The sequence below is a fragment of the Nyctereutes procyonoides genome, unplaced genomic scaffold, assembly GCF_905146905.1.
Source record: "Nyctereutes procyonoides isolate TBG_1078 unplaced genomic scaffold, NYPRO_anot_genome, whole genome shotgun sequence".
NCBI classification, from domain to species: domain Eukaryota; kingdom Metazoa; phylum Chordata; class Mammalia; order Carnivora; family Canidae; genus Nyctereutes; species Nyctereutes procyonoides.
This window is the reverse complement of record NW_026575120.1, coordinates 27,547,141-27,565,576: the sequence shown is the minus strand read 5'-3', so window position 1 is coordinate 27,565,576 and position 18,436 is coordinate 27,547,141. Positions and strand designations below refer to the sequence as shown.

The 18,436-nt window shown below is 60.8% G+C and overlaps 1 protein-coding gene across 1 annotated transcript; it reads left to right on the top strand.

Moving 5' to 3' along the window:
• Nucleotides 1-6,980: 6,980 nt before the first annotated feature.
• RAMP3 (receptor activity modifying protein 3) lies at nucleotides 6,981-17,217 on the top strand. Its single transcript, XM_055335259.1, has 3 exons — nucleotides 6,981-7,132; nucleotides 13,578-13,710; nucleotides 16,908-17,217. The coding sequence occupies exons 1-3, from the start codon at nucleotides 7,072-7,074 to the stop codon at nucleotides 17,161-17,163; spliced, it is 450 nt and encodes a 149-aa protein (XP_055191234.1). The 5' UTR covers nucleotides 6,981-7,071; the 3' UTR covers nucleotides 17,164-17,217.
• Nucleotides 17,218-18,436: the final 1,219 nt, after the last annotated feature.

Below are 18,436 nucleotides of genomic sequence, written 5' to 3'. Positions count from 1 at the left end.
ACTGCGCCACCCAGGGATCCCTACTTTCACTTTTAAAAAGGGTTTTACAATTACCAAGTAAAATGATCACTAACAAGTAACATTTTTTTGGCATCTTCCATTATTTAATTTTACATGAATCTGGTTTAAAACATTAAAAAGCAGTTTGCACAGCCAAATGAGATTCTTGTTTTTCTAAAATAAATTTGCAGGGGATGGTGTCTGTTTCCTTTTGCTTCACTTCATTTCTGTTTGTCCCTGAAATGATGTGTATTTCTTCTATAAATGGGAGAAAACAAACAAAAAACAAGGATGTCGCCTGTGCTCCCTGAGGGAGGTCTTTGGACTGGCTGGGGACACCCTGTCTTCTTCCCTCAGCCTTAAGCTCCCAGCGCGGGCTCACCCAGCTATGTTACCACCCTGAATTCCCAGCTATTCCACACACCAGTGAGGCCAAGGGCCTGGTTCCAACAGGCATCTCGTATTTCTGGGGGTGTCTCTGGGTTGTCTGCTATCTCTGGGGTGTCTCTGGGTTATTTTTAGGAGGTATCTCTAGGCTATTTCTAGGCTGTCTCTGACTCTCTCTGGGAAGTGTTCGGGCTGTCTCTGCATGGTCTCTGGGTTGTCTTTCTAGCTGTCTCTCTGCTCTCTCAGGCTGTCTGTGTGCTATCTCTGGAGTATCTCTGCTTTCTCTGGCTGTCTCTGGGCTGTTTCCAGCTATCTCTGGTTGTCTCTGTGCCATCCCTGTGCTATCTCTGAGCGCTGTCTCTGCACTGTCTCTGGGCTGTCCCAGCTCACTTGCACTAGCCCGCTGGGCCACCACCACCTCTGCACAGAAAGTGGGGTGCGCCCTGGTGATCTGGGCACACCTCCCCTCAAGCCTCTGCGGTGTGGGAGGTGCGCAAATGAGCTGGTTTCTAAGTTTGTTGAGCTGCAGTTATTCAGATAAACAGCAGCCTGCAGCAAGGGGTTTGAGGAGTTTGCAAACCTGGCGGAGTCTGTCCTTAGGGCCCTGGCAGGGGTACTGGAGGGAACCTGTAGGGAGAAGGAGCTGCTCTTGCCCTCATCCCGCTTCCGACGGGGTCACTCCTTCCTTCAAGGTCTGAGCGCCCACCCGGGGCTGCTGTGCGCACACCTGCAAGGTGCCAGGGCAATGAGCCGGTCGCTGCCATGGTGATGGCGGGTCCTTGAGATGTGCCCGTTACCCCCTACATCCCCTGCACCTGGTACTGCACCCTGACACCCAGAGAGCAGAAAATGAAGCTCACAGTGAGGCCCCCCAGGTGACTGCCAGAGCCAAGGAGCAGGGCCCTGCGACTGCCTGCCACTTCTGCAGAGCCGTCCTACCCCTGGATCTGTGCCCAGGTTTCTGGAAGCCTCCACGGCAGTCAGGTCCTTGCACCTGAGCATGCACTCGTGCCTTGACCCTGCAGATCCTGCGGTGTTCCACATACCTGCAGGGCCAGGGGTGCTGTGCAGCGGGGGGCGCAGCCCAGACCTCCCAAGTTGTGGAGCACACCCTTGGTCTCCACCAGTCCTGTTCTTGTGAGAAACGGGGCCCACCTGGTCCTGGAACCTAGTGGACATGGCCCCTGGTCAGGGCACAGGAACTGACCAGGGGACCCCATCCTGAAGTGCACCTTACTTATTCACCAAGTCGGTGAGGTTGACGTATGCAGTAGCGGTTTATTTATTTATTTATATTTTTTATCTTTTAAAGATTTTATTTATTCATAGAGACAGAGAGAGGCAGAGACACAGGCAGAGGGAGAAGCAGGCTCCATACAGGAAGCCCGACGTGGGACTCAATCCCGGGTCTCCAGGACACACCCCAGGTTGCAGGCAGCGCCAAACCGCTGCGCCACTGGGGCTGCCCCAGTCGCGGTTTACCATCAGACCTCTCGGTGTGTGTACACACTTACACAGACATTTACACACATGCACACACACATGCACGCACTCAGGCTTGAGCAAACCTGGAAGCTACAGGCAGGTCGCATGAGTGGATGGCCCCTTCTTCTTGGGTTGCTCCCTCCTCCCGCCTCCCATGCCTGTGGCCTCTCAGAGAGCTCCTCCATCGGCTGGTCGGGGACCGCAGGTACAAGGCCACGTTTTGGAGCTCGATGGCCGCACCCCTGCCCCAGGCCCCCCAGGAGGGCTGCGGCACTCTTCCAGGGGCAGGGCTTCCAGCAGCGCACTAGGTTGTCCCTTCACCTGTCCCAAGAGATGTCTGGAGCGAGGGTCTGCATGTCTGTATAGGGAATAGCTGTGCACAACTCACAGACCAAGAACGACACAACACACTCGTACACACACACACACACACACACACACACACACACAACTTGCCATGGGCCACTCGTGGCACTGTGGGAAAATGAGAAAACAGAAAGGACCATAAATTAAAAATCCTTCCAAATCCCCCAGATCCAGAAATGACCAGGAATAACATTATAGTGTATTCACTCCAAAATACTTTTTTTTTTAAATTTTAAAGATTTTATTTATTTATTCATGAGAGACACAGAGAGAGGCAGAGACACAGGCGAAAGGAGAAGCAGGCTCCATGCAGGGAGCCCGACACGGGACTCGACCCCAGGGTCTCCAGGATCACGCCCCCAGCTGCAGGCGGCGCTAAACCGCTGAGCCCCCTGGGCTGCCCTCAAAATGTTTCTGATCGATTTTATAAAATTGAAATAAAATGAAGGCGAACCTGCTTTGTTCACTTAGAAAGGACGTGGATGACGACAAGCAATTAGATGGAATGTGGCCCATTCACACAGCGGAGACCCCCGGCCTGGAGGAGGAAGGACCCTGACACCTGCTCCCATGTGGAGGGACCTGGAACAGGTGATGCTGAGCGGATGAGCCACACCGAGGAACACACAGCGTGGGGTTCCAGTGCTGGGGGGGGGGAGTGTGGAGAGGAGCTGGTGGGGGGCAGCGCTGGGTGGGGGAGGAGGGAGCTGGTGTGTAATGGGGACAGTCCTAGTGCCACCTCCAAAGTGAACGAGCCTGATGCCCCAAACTGTGTCCTTAGAGCTGGTGAGGACCGGGGCTTTACGCTGTGTGCAGTTTATAATAATAACGATAATAATAATAATAATAAGACACGGAGACTTGAGTCCCGGGTCCGGAGCAGCTGGGAAGGGGCTGGGGGTCCCCTTTTCCAACCCTGGGCCTGGGAGACCTCCCTGGGGCCCCCTGGCATGGAGCTGCAGTGGCCAGAGTCCGTCGGCAGGGGGAGCCAAGCGTGCAGCCACCTGCCCACTCCTGTGCCCTCTTGCACCTCCGGGACTCAGGGCCTGCCCCACCTCAGCCCTCTCACGCCGCTGCACACACGGTGGGATGGTACTCGTTCAGGAGCCAGGCCACTCGGGTCACCTGCGGGGCTTGGCTGGCCGCACAGGGCCTGTGGCCACGGGGAGCCTTGCAGGGGACTCCCACTTGGCTGTGCCTATCTCTTTCCTGGAGGGCCTGTCACTGGTCCCAGGAGCCTGCAGGGACTGCTCCTTGATGAGACCACATGCTCAGTCTTCTGTCTGGTGGCCCTCGGCCAAGGGGGAGCAAGGGGGGAGCAAGGAGGGGACAGGAGCCTGCAGGCCTGCTGCAAAAGGAGGGACCAGAGGGCTGGGCTTCTTTGATGCCACAGGCACCTGCTGGGGGCCACAGGGCTGGGGAAACACATGGGGCACTAGGTGTGAACGCTGGTCTCGTCCAGCTGTCCAGGTCCTCCCCACCTCCGCCCCAACCTCCGTCCCCCTGGGCACTGACTGGCCCCCTCGGCCCTGTTCGTCACCCCAACCTGGGGATGAGCCAGGGCAGTTATGGTCTGCAGCTTCCCCGGGACCTGCGAGGAACCTGGCCACACCTAAGTCTTCCATGGCTCTTGCTCCAAACCCGGGAGCAGAGCTGCTGATGTGCATGGCATGCCTCCAGGCCTGGGGGCTTCCGATGGAGGAGCAGCCACCAGGATGTGGGGGAGATTTGCTTGAGCCTCCTGGAGGAGGGGTGAGCATGTCTGTTCCAGAGGAAGCTTTGGGAGCTTGGGGTGAATTCCTAGGGAAGCTGATTGGACCTGTTCTTAAGGGTGTGGGGGCTGAGCTCAGGGCAGCCGGGCAGCTCACCCAAGCAGGACATTCTCCACCTGGGGGCTGGGCTGCATCCCGGGCCTGGACTCCTGGGGGAGGGGGGGAGCAGGAGAGCCAGGGGGCTGGGGAGGGCTGGCCGGGTGCAGGGAAGGTGCGTTCTGGAGCAGGGTTGGGCAAGTGCCAGAGCCATGCCCCCCTCCAATGCCCACTGCCTGCTGGGCCCAGCAGTGCCCTGGATGGGGCCAGGGTGGAGTCCCAGGTATAGGAGAGGAGGGCACCAGGCAGCAGGAGGACGGGGAGGGGCACTCCCAGCCAGGGGGCCAGGGGGAGCCAGAGGGGACTGGCAGCTAGCAGGAGCCACGTGAAGGGGCAGGAGAGAAGTGGAAAGCCAGGCCAGAGGACACAAAAGCCGGCCGGGCAGGGGGACAGGTGCAGGTCCTCTCAGGGCTGGTTGGGGGAAGACTGCGCTGGGGGAAGAGCCACTGGCTCTTCTGGGGTCTCAGCCAGTGAGCTCAGGGAAGGACCCAGATGTCAGGGCAGCTCCTGCCCCGGGCCTGATGTGTCCTTTCCGCCCTGGGCCGGGGGCCTGCAGCTGGCCCCCGAGACCCCCCGGGGATCCCGATCAGCTGGGCTCTAGGCGTGGGCTATCTCGTGAGGTGGGGGCTTCTGTCGCTGGAGGGAGGGATGCAGGCTTCAGTCCCTCTCACTGCTTGTGCATCTACCATGTGGCGTCCGCACCCCCTGTCTAGGGTGTACCCTCCCCTCCCCTTCCCCTCTCGAGCTCAGCCTTCCCTCAGGGTGCCCCTTCTGGGTGCACGGCCCAGCACCCCTTACACAGCAGACACCACAATGCTCACTGCGCTGCGTGACTGGCTCCACTGGGAGGCTGTCCTGCTCCAGGGTGTGGGGGGGTTGAGATGGCCCAGGAACCCACTCAGCCTGTCCGCGTGGCTGGAACGTGGTGGGCTCCGCTCTCATCCCAGGGTTGCTCATGGGGCTGCTCCCGGTCCAGGATGAAGCAGCTCTGCAGAGTATGGAGCAACGGCTGCCAACAGCTTATGTCCCAGCCTTGGAGTTCCTAGAATGTCTCCTCTGCCACGATCCAGGGGTCACAGCAAACAGTAATGCCAGCCTGGATCTCCAGGGACTGTTGACCTGCCCCTCTGGAGAGGAGAGGAGTGAGCTTGTGGCTGGGGGAGGTAGCTGTGCACAGGGTCCATGTGCCCAGTGGGTGCCAGGACAGGAGGGGGTCAGGACGAGGTGGAAAGGGCAGGAGTCTCTCCTAACCCCTTCTCACTAGCTGTGGGAACCCTATGGGGCATGCGCAGGGGGTGTGCACAGGGGGAGTGTGCAGAGGGGGAAGAGGGGGCGGGGATGTGTGTGTGTGTGTGTGTGTGTGTGTGTGTGTGTGTGTACAGTGAGCGCGCAGGGGCTCCCTCTAGCGGGGACAAGGAGCGGTCTGTGCAGGTCCGAGGCACTCCCGAGCCCTGGGTGGGCAGGACCTCAGAGCGAGACCTCGGAATGGGTCCCAGGTGGAGTGTGCAGGCCCTCGCGCTGTCATCACTGCAGCCTGGCTTGGTCCTGGCTATTCATTCCCCAGTTCTAGCCCCCCGGAGCCACAGCCTCTAGGCTGAGCAGGCTTCTGGGTGCTCTCTGACCTGTCCTTCTGATGACCCATCCTGCCGCTAGAGCCCACCAGGGGGTGGGAACGTGGGGGTCTTGGAGGTCTGGCCTGGGTGGGTCTGCAGTCTCCTGGGACGCTGCCGGGCACCTGCCCCGTGCTCTTGCTCTGCCTGGGTTGGTGCAGGGCAGTTGAGGGAGGGCAGCTGGCATGTGGCTGAGCTGTGCCCAAGGCCCCCCTGTGCGAGCTGACAGCTTGGGTTGCTCCTGTGCCTGCCCTCCCCACCACCTCTGGTGGAAGGCAGGCAGGAAGGCTGATCAATTTTAATTAGCTTTAAGTCTCCGTTGAAATCATTTTGGTTTCTTCCAGAAAAGGCACAGAAAGCTTCGATCCTGTAACTAATTCAGGAAGGGTCAGGAAGGGTCAGCCGGCGCAGCCAGCAGTGGTGCGTCACTGCCACCACCACCTGGACTTTGGGGCGAGCCCATGAGCTGTTCTTCCCCCCATGCACATTTGCTCTGTCCCTCTGGTCTGGGATGGGCCCCAGCAGAGAGCAGTCCCTGAGGGAGCCCCACCTGTGGCTCAGCGCCCAGGGTTAGACTGCAGGCACTGGAGGGCAGGGGGGTCCTGCACTCCAAGGGGCTCAGGAGAGCGGCGTGGCCGGGTGTCCACTGGGACCAAGATCTGTGCCAGGAGCTGACCGAACCCACAGAGGTGACCAAACCCACAGAAGTCATCTGTCCAAGTCTCTGCCTCCCTCACTCCAGGGCCCCAGCACTCCTTGCGGCCAGGTCTTCCAGGCTACCAGTCACTCTCCTGGCCCTGATTTTGTCCTTTGCAGCTTCCCAGAGGTCACAGGGCAGGGCCCAGGCCCCCACCGTTGCTGGTGCAGGCGGCTGCAAAGGCACAGGGGGGCCCCCAGAAGAGTATGGGGGCGGCGCAGGGCCAGGAAAGACTCGGGGTCCGCCGCTTCGCTCTGGGGGCCTCTCCGTGCACCAGCACACAGAACTCTCTCCCCCAGCAACCCCCTCCGGCTGGTGCCACCCCCGCACTCCGGCCCACTCCGTAGCAGCCCCCCCAGTTCGCCCCCGCCCCGCCGGCAGCACCCCGGAACAGCAGCCCGGGGCTCGCACCCGCGGTGGGGGGCGTGCGCCCGGCTGGGGGGCGCGTCCTGGGGGAGGTAGCGCGCGTCCTGGGAGGGCGCGTCCTAGCGGAGCGCGCGCTGGAAGCGGGAGTGTCCTCAGTGGGTGGGCGCGTCCCCGAGGGGGAGGGCGCAGGCTGGGGGCGGGCTCTCGGCGGCCCCACCCTCGGCCGCGTTCCCGGGCGCCCCCCGCGCTCCCAGCCGGGACCGAGCCGACCGCGAGCCGCAACCATCCAGCCATGGAGGCGCGCGCGCGGCGGCGCCCGCAGCTGAGGCTGCTGCTGCTGCTGCTGCTCTGCGGTAAGGGGCCGCGGGGCCCGCTCCGGTCCGGGACCTCGGGGCCACCGGGCTGCACCCGTCCGGGCCGCGCCTCCTGCTCTGCGCGGGTCCCGGCCCGCCCGGCGCGCCCGGCTCCGGAGCCGCGAGGTGTGACCCGGGCGCCGGCCGCAGCCTCCCGGGGGGCTCCCGTCCACGGTCCCCCGAGGAGCCCAGGCCGACGGGCTGTCGCGACGGGCTCCGCCGGCGGCGGGCTGGGGTGGCCCGAGGAGCGGGGGCGGCGCAGGTCCCGCTGCCACTTGGCCGCCGGCTAGTGAGTGAGCTCCGGTCCGGGGCCTCGGCGTGGACCGCACGCTCAGGGCTTCGGGGAGAGGCGTCCGGACTGCGCAGGACGGGTCCTTTGCACCTGCACTGGTCCACAGCGTTTGTGATGCGTGTGCGCGCGTGCCCCCGGCTCCCAGGACCGGGAAGGGGGCAGCCCCCCAGGCTTCCCTCCCAGATCCCCTCTCCAACGAGAAATCGGGGCTCCCGGGAGGATACAGTATTTACGGATCGGGGATGGATGGAAAGAAAAGCTTGTTTGGAAAATTTTTTCCTAGAGATGATCCAAAGAGGCTGTGTGTGTGCTTGGGGAGGGCTTCCCTGGGAGGCTTGCTGAGCTGAGGTGGGAGCGCTGGTTCCCCCGGGGTGGGCTGGGCGCTCAGGACCTCTCAGGGGGCCGCTGTCCCCTGGTCCTTTGGGATGTCAGCCTTGCCCTAGCTGACCTGTGTCCCTGGCTGTAAGACACAAAGTTGAGCTTGTTTGAATTCATCAGCTTTGCTGATTTGGAACAGGTTCCAAGGTGGGAAAGGGCTGGATTGCCCCTCAGGTTCCGATCTCTGGGCCACCCTTCCCCCGGAGATGTCTGGGGGGGGGCAGTGTGGCTTCATCTCACCCTCCAGGGTTAGAGCCTAGAATTAGGCGGATTTTTTCTGGTGGCATCTGGACATGAGCACAATGAGGTGGGATTTCAGTAAGCTTCAAACTCAAGGCCCCTGGGATGGAGATTTTGGCTCCTCGGGGAAAGGGAGCCCTTTGCTTCATCCCAAGGCCGGTAGGGGCTCCCTGGACCTGCCTCCAGTAGGGCAGACCCCGCACCAACATCTTCTGCATTCACAACATCTGGTCCTCCTTCAGTGGCTCCACGGTCTCCCTGCCATGGAACTTGGGGGGGGGGCGGTGCCCGGCTGGGGAGGCACCGGGCCAGCCTCTCTGCACACCCAGACCAGGGCTGGTCCTGCCGGGGGGGGGGGGGGCTTGGGAGGTGGCTGCTGACCAGGTAGGATGCAGGGAAAGGCAAAACCTGCTCTTGGTCACACTCCATTTGTCAGAGGTGGGGCCGAGCTCTGGAGGTGGCTGCATCTGGAGCGAGGGTCCCAGGGCTGCTGCTGGCACCTGAGCAAAGTGGGGGCCTGGCTGTCCAGGAAGCGGGGCCAGCTGGGGGACTGGTTCTTCCTGCTGGCAGAGGCCCCTCGAGGATGGGCTGTGGAGGGCCAGGCCAGGAAGGTGACTTCAGCTGTCTTGGGCAATTCCAGACCCCCGTTCAGAGGCAGCAGCCACCATGCAGTGCCCTGGGATGGTGAGGTTCAGCAGAAGCCCCCCAGCTGGGGATCGTGTCTGGCCAGCTCCCTGACTGCACCCTTTGGCCTGAGTGCAAACCCTGGGGGCTCCTTCTTGCAAATGCTCAACCCCAGGATGGGGTAAGGCACTTACTTACTGGCTCTGGACTCAGTTTCCCCCACTGCAACATAGATGTAGGAATGGCAACATGTGAAAGGTCATCGTTACCTTTAGTTGGATTCCATCATCTTAGTCCCGCTAACCACTGTGCCAGCCCCCGAGGCTTTGACTCAGACACAAGGATGCGTGGGAAGGCGCCCGCCAGCGCCTGGCACCTGTGTGTGGCTCCAGGGGCTGGTGGCACCCCAGGCAGCGCCAGTGCCGTGTGTGAACGTGACACTGTCCTCTTTTTGCCAGTGGTAAGGGTAATGACGTCCTGATGCCGCACTAGCTCCTGTCACCCTGACTCGGGCCCGGGTGCGGTGGCATGATAGCATGTACCCCAGTGACACGGTGGCTGCCCAAATGTGGTTGGCTGACGGGTGTCTTGCAGGTCTTCTGACCTCACGGCTGCTTTTATTTATTTATTTATTTATTTATTTATTTATTTATTTATTTATTTATTCTTTTAAATTTTTTTTTTCATGGCTGCTTTTATAGATAAGTAAGTGAGGCCCCGGGTGGGGAGGGGACTACAGGGGAGACTGCCCCATCAGGGGCAGGGGCAGAACCTTCTAGAAACTCTGGCCTTGCTGGCTGTGCCTGTCGCTCAGAGCCTGGTGGCTGGTGTGGTTGCACCCCGTCTCCATCTGAGGAGGACGAGAGGCTCCCACAGTCCACTTGCAAATGCCCCGCTGTAAAAGGCCTTTCTCCAGGAAATGCATCGGTTTGGCGGGTTATCATCTTCTGGAGTCTCTGGAAGTCCCCTAGACAAAAGGAGCACAGTACCACATTTTCTTTGTTGCCCTGATGGAACCAACTAGTTTTGTATTTCAGTTTAATTCCTGAGACCTTTTCTGATGCAGCTGGTAGCTTGTGGCAGCCGCCCACTTTCTCTGAGCTGTCAGGAATCTGTGTCTCTACCTGCTGTTCTGACACTGGCTGGGTTGTTGGGTTTGCTGGGAGCCCTTTGAGCAGGGCGCGCATCAGAGATGATGCCAGAACGTGCCCCCTCCCCCTGCCCTGGGACACTTTTGGTGCCTGCTTTGTGCAGACAGAGGTGGCACTGCCCTAGCATCCTCACAGCACCCCCCATGGTGCTCAGTGGCATACTTTCAGCCAGCCCTGGCCAGCTCCTGCTGCACTGCTGGGTGGAGACTCTAGTCCAGGAAGAAGGAGGCAGAGAGGAGAGAAGAGCAAGGGTCCCAGGGCAGAGGGAGGAGAACAAGAGGAAGGAAGCGCTGGGCTGGGTCTTAGTGATCCAACAGCAGATGGTTAGGGTATGCTGGGGTTCAGGACTTCCAGGTCTAGGGGCTTCTTGGGGTCCAGGTCCAGGAGATGCAGCCCTAGGGGACCCAGGTCCAAGGGGTCTAGGTCCCGGGGGCCCAGGGGGTCCAGAGGTGCAGGTCCAGGTGTCAGGGTCCAGTCCAGCTGTCGGATCAGGTAGGTGGTCTAGGTAAAGGTGGGTTTTCGCTGGGAGGTGTGGCAGCAGCCAGGAGGAGGTGACAGTGTGGGACATATGTGGCTTATGCACATGTGGGAGGTGGATGGAGCTTAGGAGACTCAGATGGGATGCTGTGATGATCCCATCAGGGAACAGACAGGCTCAGGGATGGGCCCAAGGGCTAGGTGTGCAGAATGCTGGTGGCAAAAAATAGATTGAGAGTCAATGGCCTAAACACCCTAATTAAGAAGCAAAGCACCTGTGGTGGGAAGCCCACTGGGGAGCTGCAGAGGAAGGTGCCTTTGGAATAGGGCAGTGATGGGAGAAAGGAACACAGGCTGGCTTCATCATCATCCCCCTCCACGTGGCCCCCGAGGGCCCGCACTCCCAAATCACCAACACCATGCCCATGTGGCCTGGGACCCAGGGCTGCCTTCCTGCCAGCGGCTGGGCAGGTGCATCTGGGCATGGCAGTGGAGCCAGGCCAGCCCATGGCACACCCTGGACCACGCTGACACTGCATTTGGCCGTGAGAAAGTCACTTTTCCTCTGGGCATTTAAACAAGGGGGATTTAAACGAGGGGGATGCGGAGCAGGAGGCATGATGCTGCTCCTCAGGCAAACCAAGGATGGGGTTGGCATGAGGGTGTCATCCCACGCCAGCGTGACAGGCCAGGGGGGTCAGCTCTGCAGGCAGGTAGCTTGGGGCTTGCCCTCCACTGCGTGACTGAGCAGGTGGGTGACTTCCCCTGTGTGATGATCCTGTCTTTAAGAGCCTCCACGAGTAGGACCTTACTTAGGACAGGGCACGTTGTGTACATTGGTCGGGTATTGAGATGGCAAGCTCCTCTGGAAGGACTGTCAGCTGTTTGCCTCGACTCTGTGAGTGCAAGCTCTGAGATTGGGTTCAGGGGAGAGTTTCCAGGGTTGAAAACTGCCCTGGGGGGCCTGCACCAGTCTGGCTCTGGGTCCACCTTTCCAACCCCACTGCCTCCCCTTCACTCCTAGTAACTGTGGGTGCCCACCCATAGGCAAAGTGAAGTCTGGCTTCATGGCTTTCTGTCTGTACCTGGCACTCCTTCACTGTTCACTGTTCTGTAATCTCACTTATTTTTTCTCTATTTGTTTGTTCTGCAAATTATTGAGAGAAGAGTATTTAATTCTCAGCTATAATTGTGGATTTGTCATTTTGTTCCTTGCAGTCCTATCCATTTTTGCCTCCTATGTTTTGATGCTCTGTTATTAGGTGCATACATGTTTAGCATTGCTATGTTTTCCCAGTGAACTGAACCATTTATCATTATAAAAGACCCTCCTTATCGCTGATAATATTCTTGGCTCTGAAATATACTTTGTTCAACACTCACATTGGCACTCCACCTTTCTTTGGATTAGTGGTAGGATGGTATGTCTTTTTCCACCCTTTTCTTTGAAAATAATTGACTCTTTTTGTTTAAAGTAGGATTCTTGTGTACAGCCTATAGTTGGGGCTTATTCTTTGATCTCATCTAACAACTTTGCTTCTTAATTAGGGTGTTTAGGCCATTGACTCTCAATCTATTTTTTTTAAAGCTTTTATTTTTGAGTAATCTCTACGCCAATATGGGGCTCGAACTCACAAACCCAAGATCAGGAGTCGCATGTCCCACCACTGAACCCTCCAGGTGCCCCTCAATCTGACTGTTGACATGGTTTGGTTTACATCTATTTTTGTGTCATCAGAACTTTTTCTCTTCTTTTTTTTCGGTCTTCTTTTGGACTTAATTATTTTTTTAGAGTTTTTATTGCGTTGCCCTCTTCTCTCTTGCCTCCCCTTCTGTTCCCAGAGGCACTTCATGGTCATGAGGTCACCTGTATGGCGCAAGCCCCTCCCTGAGCCTGGCATGGGTTTCCACACAGGGCACCCTGTGGCCTCCCCTGGTGATGACCTGGCCTGCAGAGCAGGATCTGAGTGGATCCAAACCCACCATTTCCTTTTGATGCATTTACTTGTGCTCAGACGGTGAAATCTGTTCTGCTGCCCTTAGGAACTAATCATTCATTCATTGATCCATCCATCCATCCATCCATCCATCCATCCATCCATCCATTCTCTTGAAAAGTCTTTTTGGAATACCAGTGAGGTGCTGTGGTTAGAGGAGTGAGGGAGCAGTGGGTGTTTATCAAACACCTACAGTAAGAGCATCGGGAGCCTCTGGGCACATGCCTAATGCCTGACCGTACAGCCACCCTGTGAGACATGGCCTGTTTCCCTCAGTTTGCCAATGGGGAAACTGGGGTCAGCTGCTGCCTAGTGATGCTCAGTGTGAGCCCAGGTCTGCCCAGTTCTGGGTGTGGGCCTCTTTCCTGTGTCCTTCCCTGTGGTTTTTCCTGCCAGGACACACACAGAGATATACACACATGTACGCATACACTCACACATACACACACACACACACCAGGACATACAGGGCAGGGCTGTATGCACACACATGCACACAGGTACACACACGTGTGCACACACATAGCAAGGCTTTCTCTCGATGGTGTGCTGGGAGCCAAAGCAGGGGCCACAGGAAGGAAGCTTATAAGGGGTGTCTGGGGTGGAACAGTGGGCTGGTCCTGAAGGTGGGGGCTGCTCAGTAGGGAAATGAGCTGGGGAGGGTGGGGGTGGAGGCATGGGGGTGCCAGAGGTGGAGGTGGAGTGGGGAGTGGGGTGCTGGGAACCTTGGGGGGACCCGTACCAGACCTGGGGAGTGACTGATGGTCTGGCTTCTGCCTCTGGAATGTGAGTCCCTGTGTCAGGTCAGCCCTGGGCCTCCTGGGAGGTGGGTGCAACCCCATGGGGGCCTTGTGCTCCTAGAGGGCCCAGACATGCAGAATCCTTCTGGGGACGTGCTCAGGGAACCCTGGACCCTGGAGGAGCAGTGGGGCCTCTCCCCATCTCTGATTGGTGGGACCCACTCCCCACCCCACCCTCCACCAGAGCCATTCTGTTCTTGCCTCCCCGCCCTCCCGGGACACGCATCCCCTGCCTGCTGCCCTCCCTCGCCCTCTTTCTCCCATTCCCCGTCAGGAGGCTGCGGCCCTCTGGGTCCCATCTAGGCACCACCCATGTGGGCCCCCTCTTGGTAGGGGCTTTACCTCCCTGGGCCATATGGGGGGAGGCCAGCATGAGGGACCCCTCTTCCGCCTGTGGTGGGTGGGTGGTGTCAGCAGGAGGGCTCCAGGATCACCTTGCAAACCACGTTCCCAGCAGTGTGATGCCCGTGGCTGTCCCCTCTCCAGGTGGGTGTCCCCGAGTGGGTGGCTGCAACGAGACACGCATGTTGGAGAAGCTGCCCCGGTGTGGGAAGGCCTTTGCCGACATGATGCACAAGGTGGACGTCTGGAAGTGGTGCAACCTGTCGGAGTTCATTGTGTGAGTGCCGCTGCTCTGCCTCCCCACTGCCTGCCCTCCCCTGCCCTCCCTCCCCCACCACTATCTGCCCTCCCCTGCCCACCTGTGCCCCTGCCTACCCTCCCCTGCCCACCCCTGCCCACGCCTGCCCCCGCTTACCCCCTCATGCCGTCCCTTGCCCAGAGCGTGCCTGCCCCTGCACATTTCCAGCAGATGGAGAAATTTCATTCTGTTTCATCCAGGAACAGTTCCCCCACAACCACTGTACCAGGTCCACGCAGGGATTGGGGGTATGGACCTCCCTCCCAGAACCACTGTCTGCTGGGGCCCTGGGCACGGAAGCCCCTGGAACAGCTGTTGGGGATGGAGAGCAGGGGATCTGGGGACAGTGGCTGGCACCCGCCCGTCCCTTCCACTGGACCTGGAAGGTGACCCCTGGGGTGAGCTGTCCTTCCCGAGGTGTGGGGCCACTGGGGCTCCCCTTGGACGGCCCAGCAGAGCCCTGGAGGCTCCAGGCAGCCCCTCTCCCCAGGCCCAGGCCCCCGCCAGCCGTGAGCGTCCAGGAGGGACTGGGACTCTGATAAAGGGCTCTGCTGGGAAGAGCAGGGCAGAGTCCAGCACCTCGAGGCCCCTTGCAGCACTGGGAAATCCCAGGGCTATATCAGTGCCCCAGAGGCATGGAGAGGAGTGAGAGGAGGTGCTGTAGACACAGAATGCGCCCCTGGACAGGAACACAGAGCAGAAGATGACCGTGGGAGGAGATCTCCTCAGAAGCAGAAGGACAGAGCTGGGAGCCGGAGGCAGCCAGGGGTCAGCTAGCAGGCCAGGCATCCCGGGGCAGGAGTTCTAGGAGGCAGGCAAGGGACACAGGGAGAAACTCAGGGCCCTTTCCCAGTGAGGGCTCAGGTTTGCAGACCCTGAGGAGGGAGTGGGAGAAAGAGGGCGAGGGAGGGGTCCCGGGCACCTGGCCCAACGGTGTGGGCCAGGAAGGGGCCGAGGCACGTGTGCAGAGAGGCTAACACGGGCTAGACACACAGGTGAAGAATTGGGGCCTCAGGCTCTCCACGCAGCCCTGGAGACGCGGAGGCGGGGGCCTGGCGCTTCAGAATTCTAGAATGCTTCCCCCCAATCCGTCATCATGGAAACACTGTCAGACATGTGGAGCGCTCACCTCGTGTTTCCCGGGCACCCTTTCCTAGGAGGCAGGGGTGGCTGCCCCCGCCCCCCGACATAGTGAGCACACCCTGAGGATGCAGAGGCAGAGCGGGAGAGGCAACCCTGGGTGGGCCTCAGGCGGCGGGGCGGCACTGGCAGTGAGCCCCAGGGTGGCCTGTCCCCGCGGTGACCTGTGCCCGACGTCACCGCCCTTGACTTCACCTCAGAGCTGAGGAGGGAGACCCCCTCCATCCCATTAAGGGGTGGCTGCTAGCAAGGTTTCCAGCTGCCGTGATGTATCGCCCATGAGCAGCACGGCATTCAGCCAATCTCGAAGGGAAAGCAAGAGGTGGAGTAGGGAGCCTAGTTGGGAAAGTGCCTGCCTGGTGGGTGAGGGCATCTGGCGGGGGGCTGGGGACCCATGGTTGCCATCAGGGCTACAGCTGCATCTTCTTTACTATGTACGCAGCACCCCAGTAGCTGGAGGGAGGGTCCTCTGGGAGCCGCACCAAAGGGAGGCCCAGGTGACCAGGGGATGCTGGGAGGGTGCAAACCGTGATGGGACCCTGGTGCCCTGAGGTCATGCAAACAGCACCTCATCCGTCCTCGGGCTCATCTCCAGTCTGGGGAGAGTGGCAGTGGCCTTCCCGGGGGCAAGGGAGTCAGCGCATAGGGCTCTGGTCAGACTCTGGGCACGAGGGCTGCCCTGAGCAAAGGCCAGGCTGGAGATCTCCTGGGCAGCAGGTAGCTGAGCCCCAGTGTGTGGAGGGCGGGTCTGGGGATGATGGGCTTCCTGGGGACGTGACCTGGGCAGGTCCCAGGCTCTGGACATGATTCAGGCCGTCCCTTCTATTTCTGGCTCTCTTCTGCTGTGCGGGCTCCTCCTTGGAGGCATTACCTGGGGGGCCCAGGTGTGTGACCTGCATTCCAGCATCTGGACTAGGACACAGCCGGGTGCTGCCAGGAGGGCTGGGTACTCGGAGACCTGGCCAAGTGAGTCCACTCCTCCTCGTCTCCTACCCCTTGTTGGGCAGAGACAGCGTTTGTGGAGGAAGCAGTTCCTTCCTGATGGCTCAGGTCAGGCCACGTTCCCCAGGACACGGTGAAAAGAGGACGTGGGCACAGAGCCTCAGGCCTGCCTCACCCCAGCTTTCAATCCCGCGGGGAGCCGAAGCCGGGACTCCTGGCCCCCCTGTTCCTATCCTGGGTGCAGCACTCAGCCAGGTGTGGGAAGGCATGGGCATGGGCAGAGCTGGTGCCCCTGGCAGGTGTCTGCCCAGTCCTCCCTCCAGAGCATCTTGGGTGGTGGTTCCAGTGCAGGCTCCCGCCTCCAGAGGTGGTTGGCTGTGCTCAGGGTGAGGTGGCTGTCTGGCTAACTCTGGGTCACCGTAGCTGCACCTTGGTCGGCCGGTAGACCTGCCCAGAGCCCTCCTGCTGGACAGAGGTGGCACCTCATGGGTGGCTTGCTGAGTGCCCTTCAGAGGTTTGATGACATGGACAGGGAGGCCTGTGGGGGAGGGGGGTCGAGCCTGACCTGGCAAATGAGGCAGCTGGCCCCTGGCCTTGGAGAGACGTCTCCCCTGGGGCCCACAGAGCATCTTAGATCATGAAGGGCTTGCAGGTCGTGCACCCCTCTGCCTTGGAGAAAGGGGTCAGGCCTGATGTGTCCTCTGGGCAGGTCTGGGAAGTCCTGGGGGTCCTGGGGGCTGGGTCCAGGCTGAGGGCTCCCTTGCTGGGTTTGCTCTTCCTTGAGGTGGGAGGTGGGAGGGTTGGGCTAGATGAGGTCATGTCACTGGCGTGGGGGCGTGGGGCACAGGGGATGTGTGGCAGGCATCCTGCCAGGTGGAGTAGAGAGCACTTGTGCCGTGGGGGAGGCGGCTGAGACCCAGGGGGGAAGGCTTGGTGTGTGTGGGGATGATCACCTTGCCCAGGAGCCTCTGGGCCAGGAGGCCGGGAGTGGGGTGCCATAGGGTCCCCAGTATGAGGGGGCCTAGGACTGGGCCCCCATTCCCTGCCCTCGGGGGCAGCAGGAGGGGCGCCTGTCACGCCGTCCGCCTTTGCAGGTACTACGAGAGCTTCACCAACTGCACGGAAGTGGAGACCAACGTGGTGGGCTGCTACTGGCCCAACCCCCTGGCGCAGGGCTTCATCACCGGCGTCCACAGGCAGTTCTTCGCCAACTGCACGGTGGACAGGACGCACTGGGAGGACCCCCCGGATGAGGTGCTCATCCCGCTCATCGCCGTGCCGGTCCTGCTGACCGTGGCCATGGCCGGCCTGGTGGTGTGGCGCAGCAAGCGCCCAGAGCAGCTGCTGTGAGGCCCGGCGGGCGGGGCGCCGCGGAGGGAGGGCCAGGCCGGGGGTGGGGGGGGTGGGGGGGGGGGGGTGGGGGGGTGGGGGGGTGGGGGGGGGGGTCCCGGGGAGCCGCCCTCTCTGGCCACCGTGGGCAGGGCTCCCCTCCCCCCCACCCCCGCCCCGGGACGCAGCCCACTGCGCTCGTGCTGCTCGGGCTCGTCCTCCTTGGGCCGCGGGGCAAAACGCACCAAGGCGGGAGCCCAAATTGCTGCTGCTGTGCCCACTGTCTGGGCTGGGCGTCCGGCCCGGCCTCCTGCCCTGACCCCGCCTCCTGCGCGGGCCCTGACCCCGCCCCCGGCCCTGACCCCGCCTCCTGCGCGGGCCCTGACCCCATCCCCGGCCTGGTCCCACCCGCCCTGGGCTGCCCCGGCGCTCCCGGCCTGGGGCCTGGCCCGCCCACTCGCCCCTGAGAGGGGCTTGGATGGAGAGTGTGCGCGGTGTTTGCAGGGCCCGCGGCGCTGTGTCTGACCCTCCTGGCGGGGAGCCCGTGCACCGCCCGAGACCCCCTGTCTGCCCACAGCCGTGGCCTGGGGCGCCCAGCGCAGGCCTCCTCCCCAGGCCCCTGGGAGTCAGGCCCCTCTGCGCTGGGGTCCTGTGAGCCCGCGTGCTGGCTGAGCTCCATCTGTGCTGTGTGTGCTTTCTCCGATAAAGAGTCATCCTGTCCTGGGGGTTCCTGTTTTATTTCAGGGTATTCAGAGAGGTCCGTCTCTTGGGGCTCACAGGTCCTCATGCCCATTTTGCAGATAGGGAGTGACTGGGGGACCCCCTAGAACCCCACCCCAGATTGTCAGAGTTCTGAGGGCTTCGAGCCAGGGGATTGTGGGTGGGTGGAGGGACCAGCCTGTCCCGTGTGCATTTCAGGACCACCTGGGGCTTCCCAGGACCCCTGCCTGCTGGGTTTCCTGGTGGGGGGATGGTGGTCAGAGGCTGGTCTTGGAGGCCCCGGAGCAGCAGGTGAAGCCTGTCTCTGGTTGCTGTCTCTCTTCCAGTTCCAGGGTGGTCTTTTGACCAGGCTTGTTGGCTCCAGCACATCTTTGCTGGGACCAGCGGTGGGGCTGGGCTTGGAGGGGAGGCCAGAGAGACCTGGCAGGGAGGTCCCATACCCTTCAGAAGCCCACTCTTGATGACCTTTCCCCCCGCAAGGAGTCCTAGCAGAATGGGCCCTCTCCAGGGATGAGATGGTCCCACCCAAGGATCTCCAGTCACCTGGCCAACCAGAGCCTACCTGCCTTTGGGG

Excerpts from the sequence above, each read along its gene's own strand:
- RAMP3 (XM_055335259.1), top strand. The coding sequence starts at position 7,072 with ATGGAGGCGCGCGCGCGGCGGCGCCCGCAGCTGAGGCTGCTGCTGCTG. Across the intron at positions 7,133-13,577 it reads GCTGCTGCTGCTGCTCTGCG|GTGGGTGTCCCCGAGTGGGT; the intron begins GTAAGGGGCCGC and ends TCCCCTCTCCAG. Across the intron at positions 13,711-16,907 it reads AACCTGTCGGAGTTCATTGT|GTACTACGAGAGCTTCACCA; the intron begins GTGAGTGCCGCT and ends CCGCCTTTGCAG.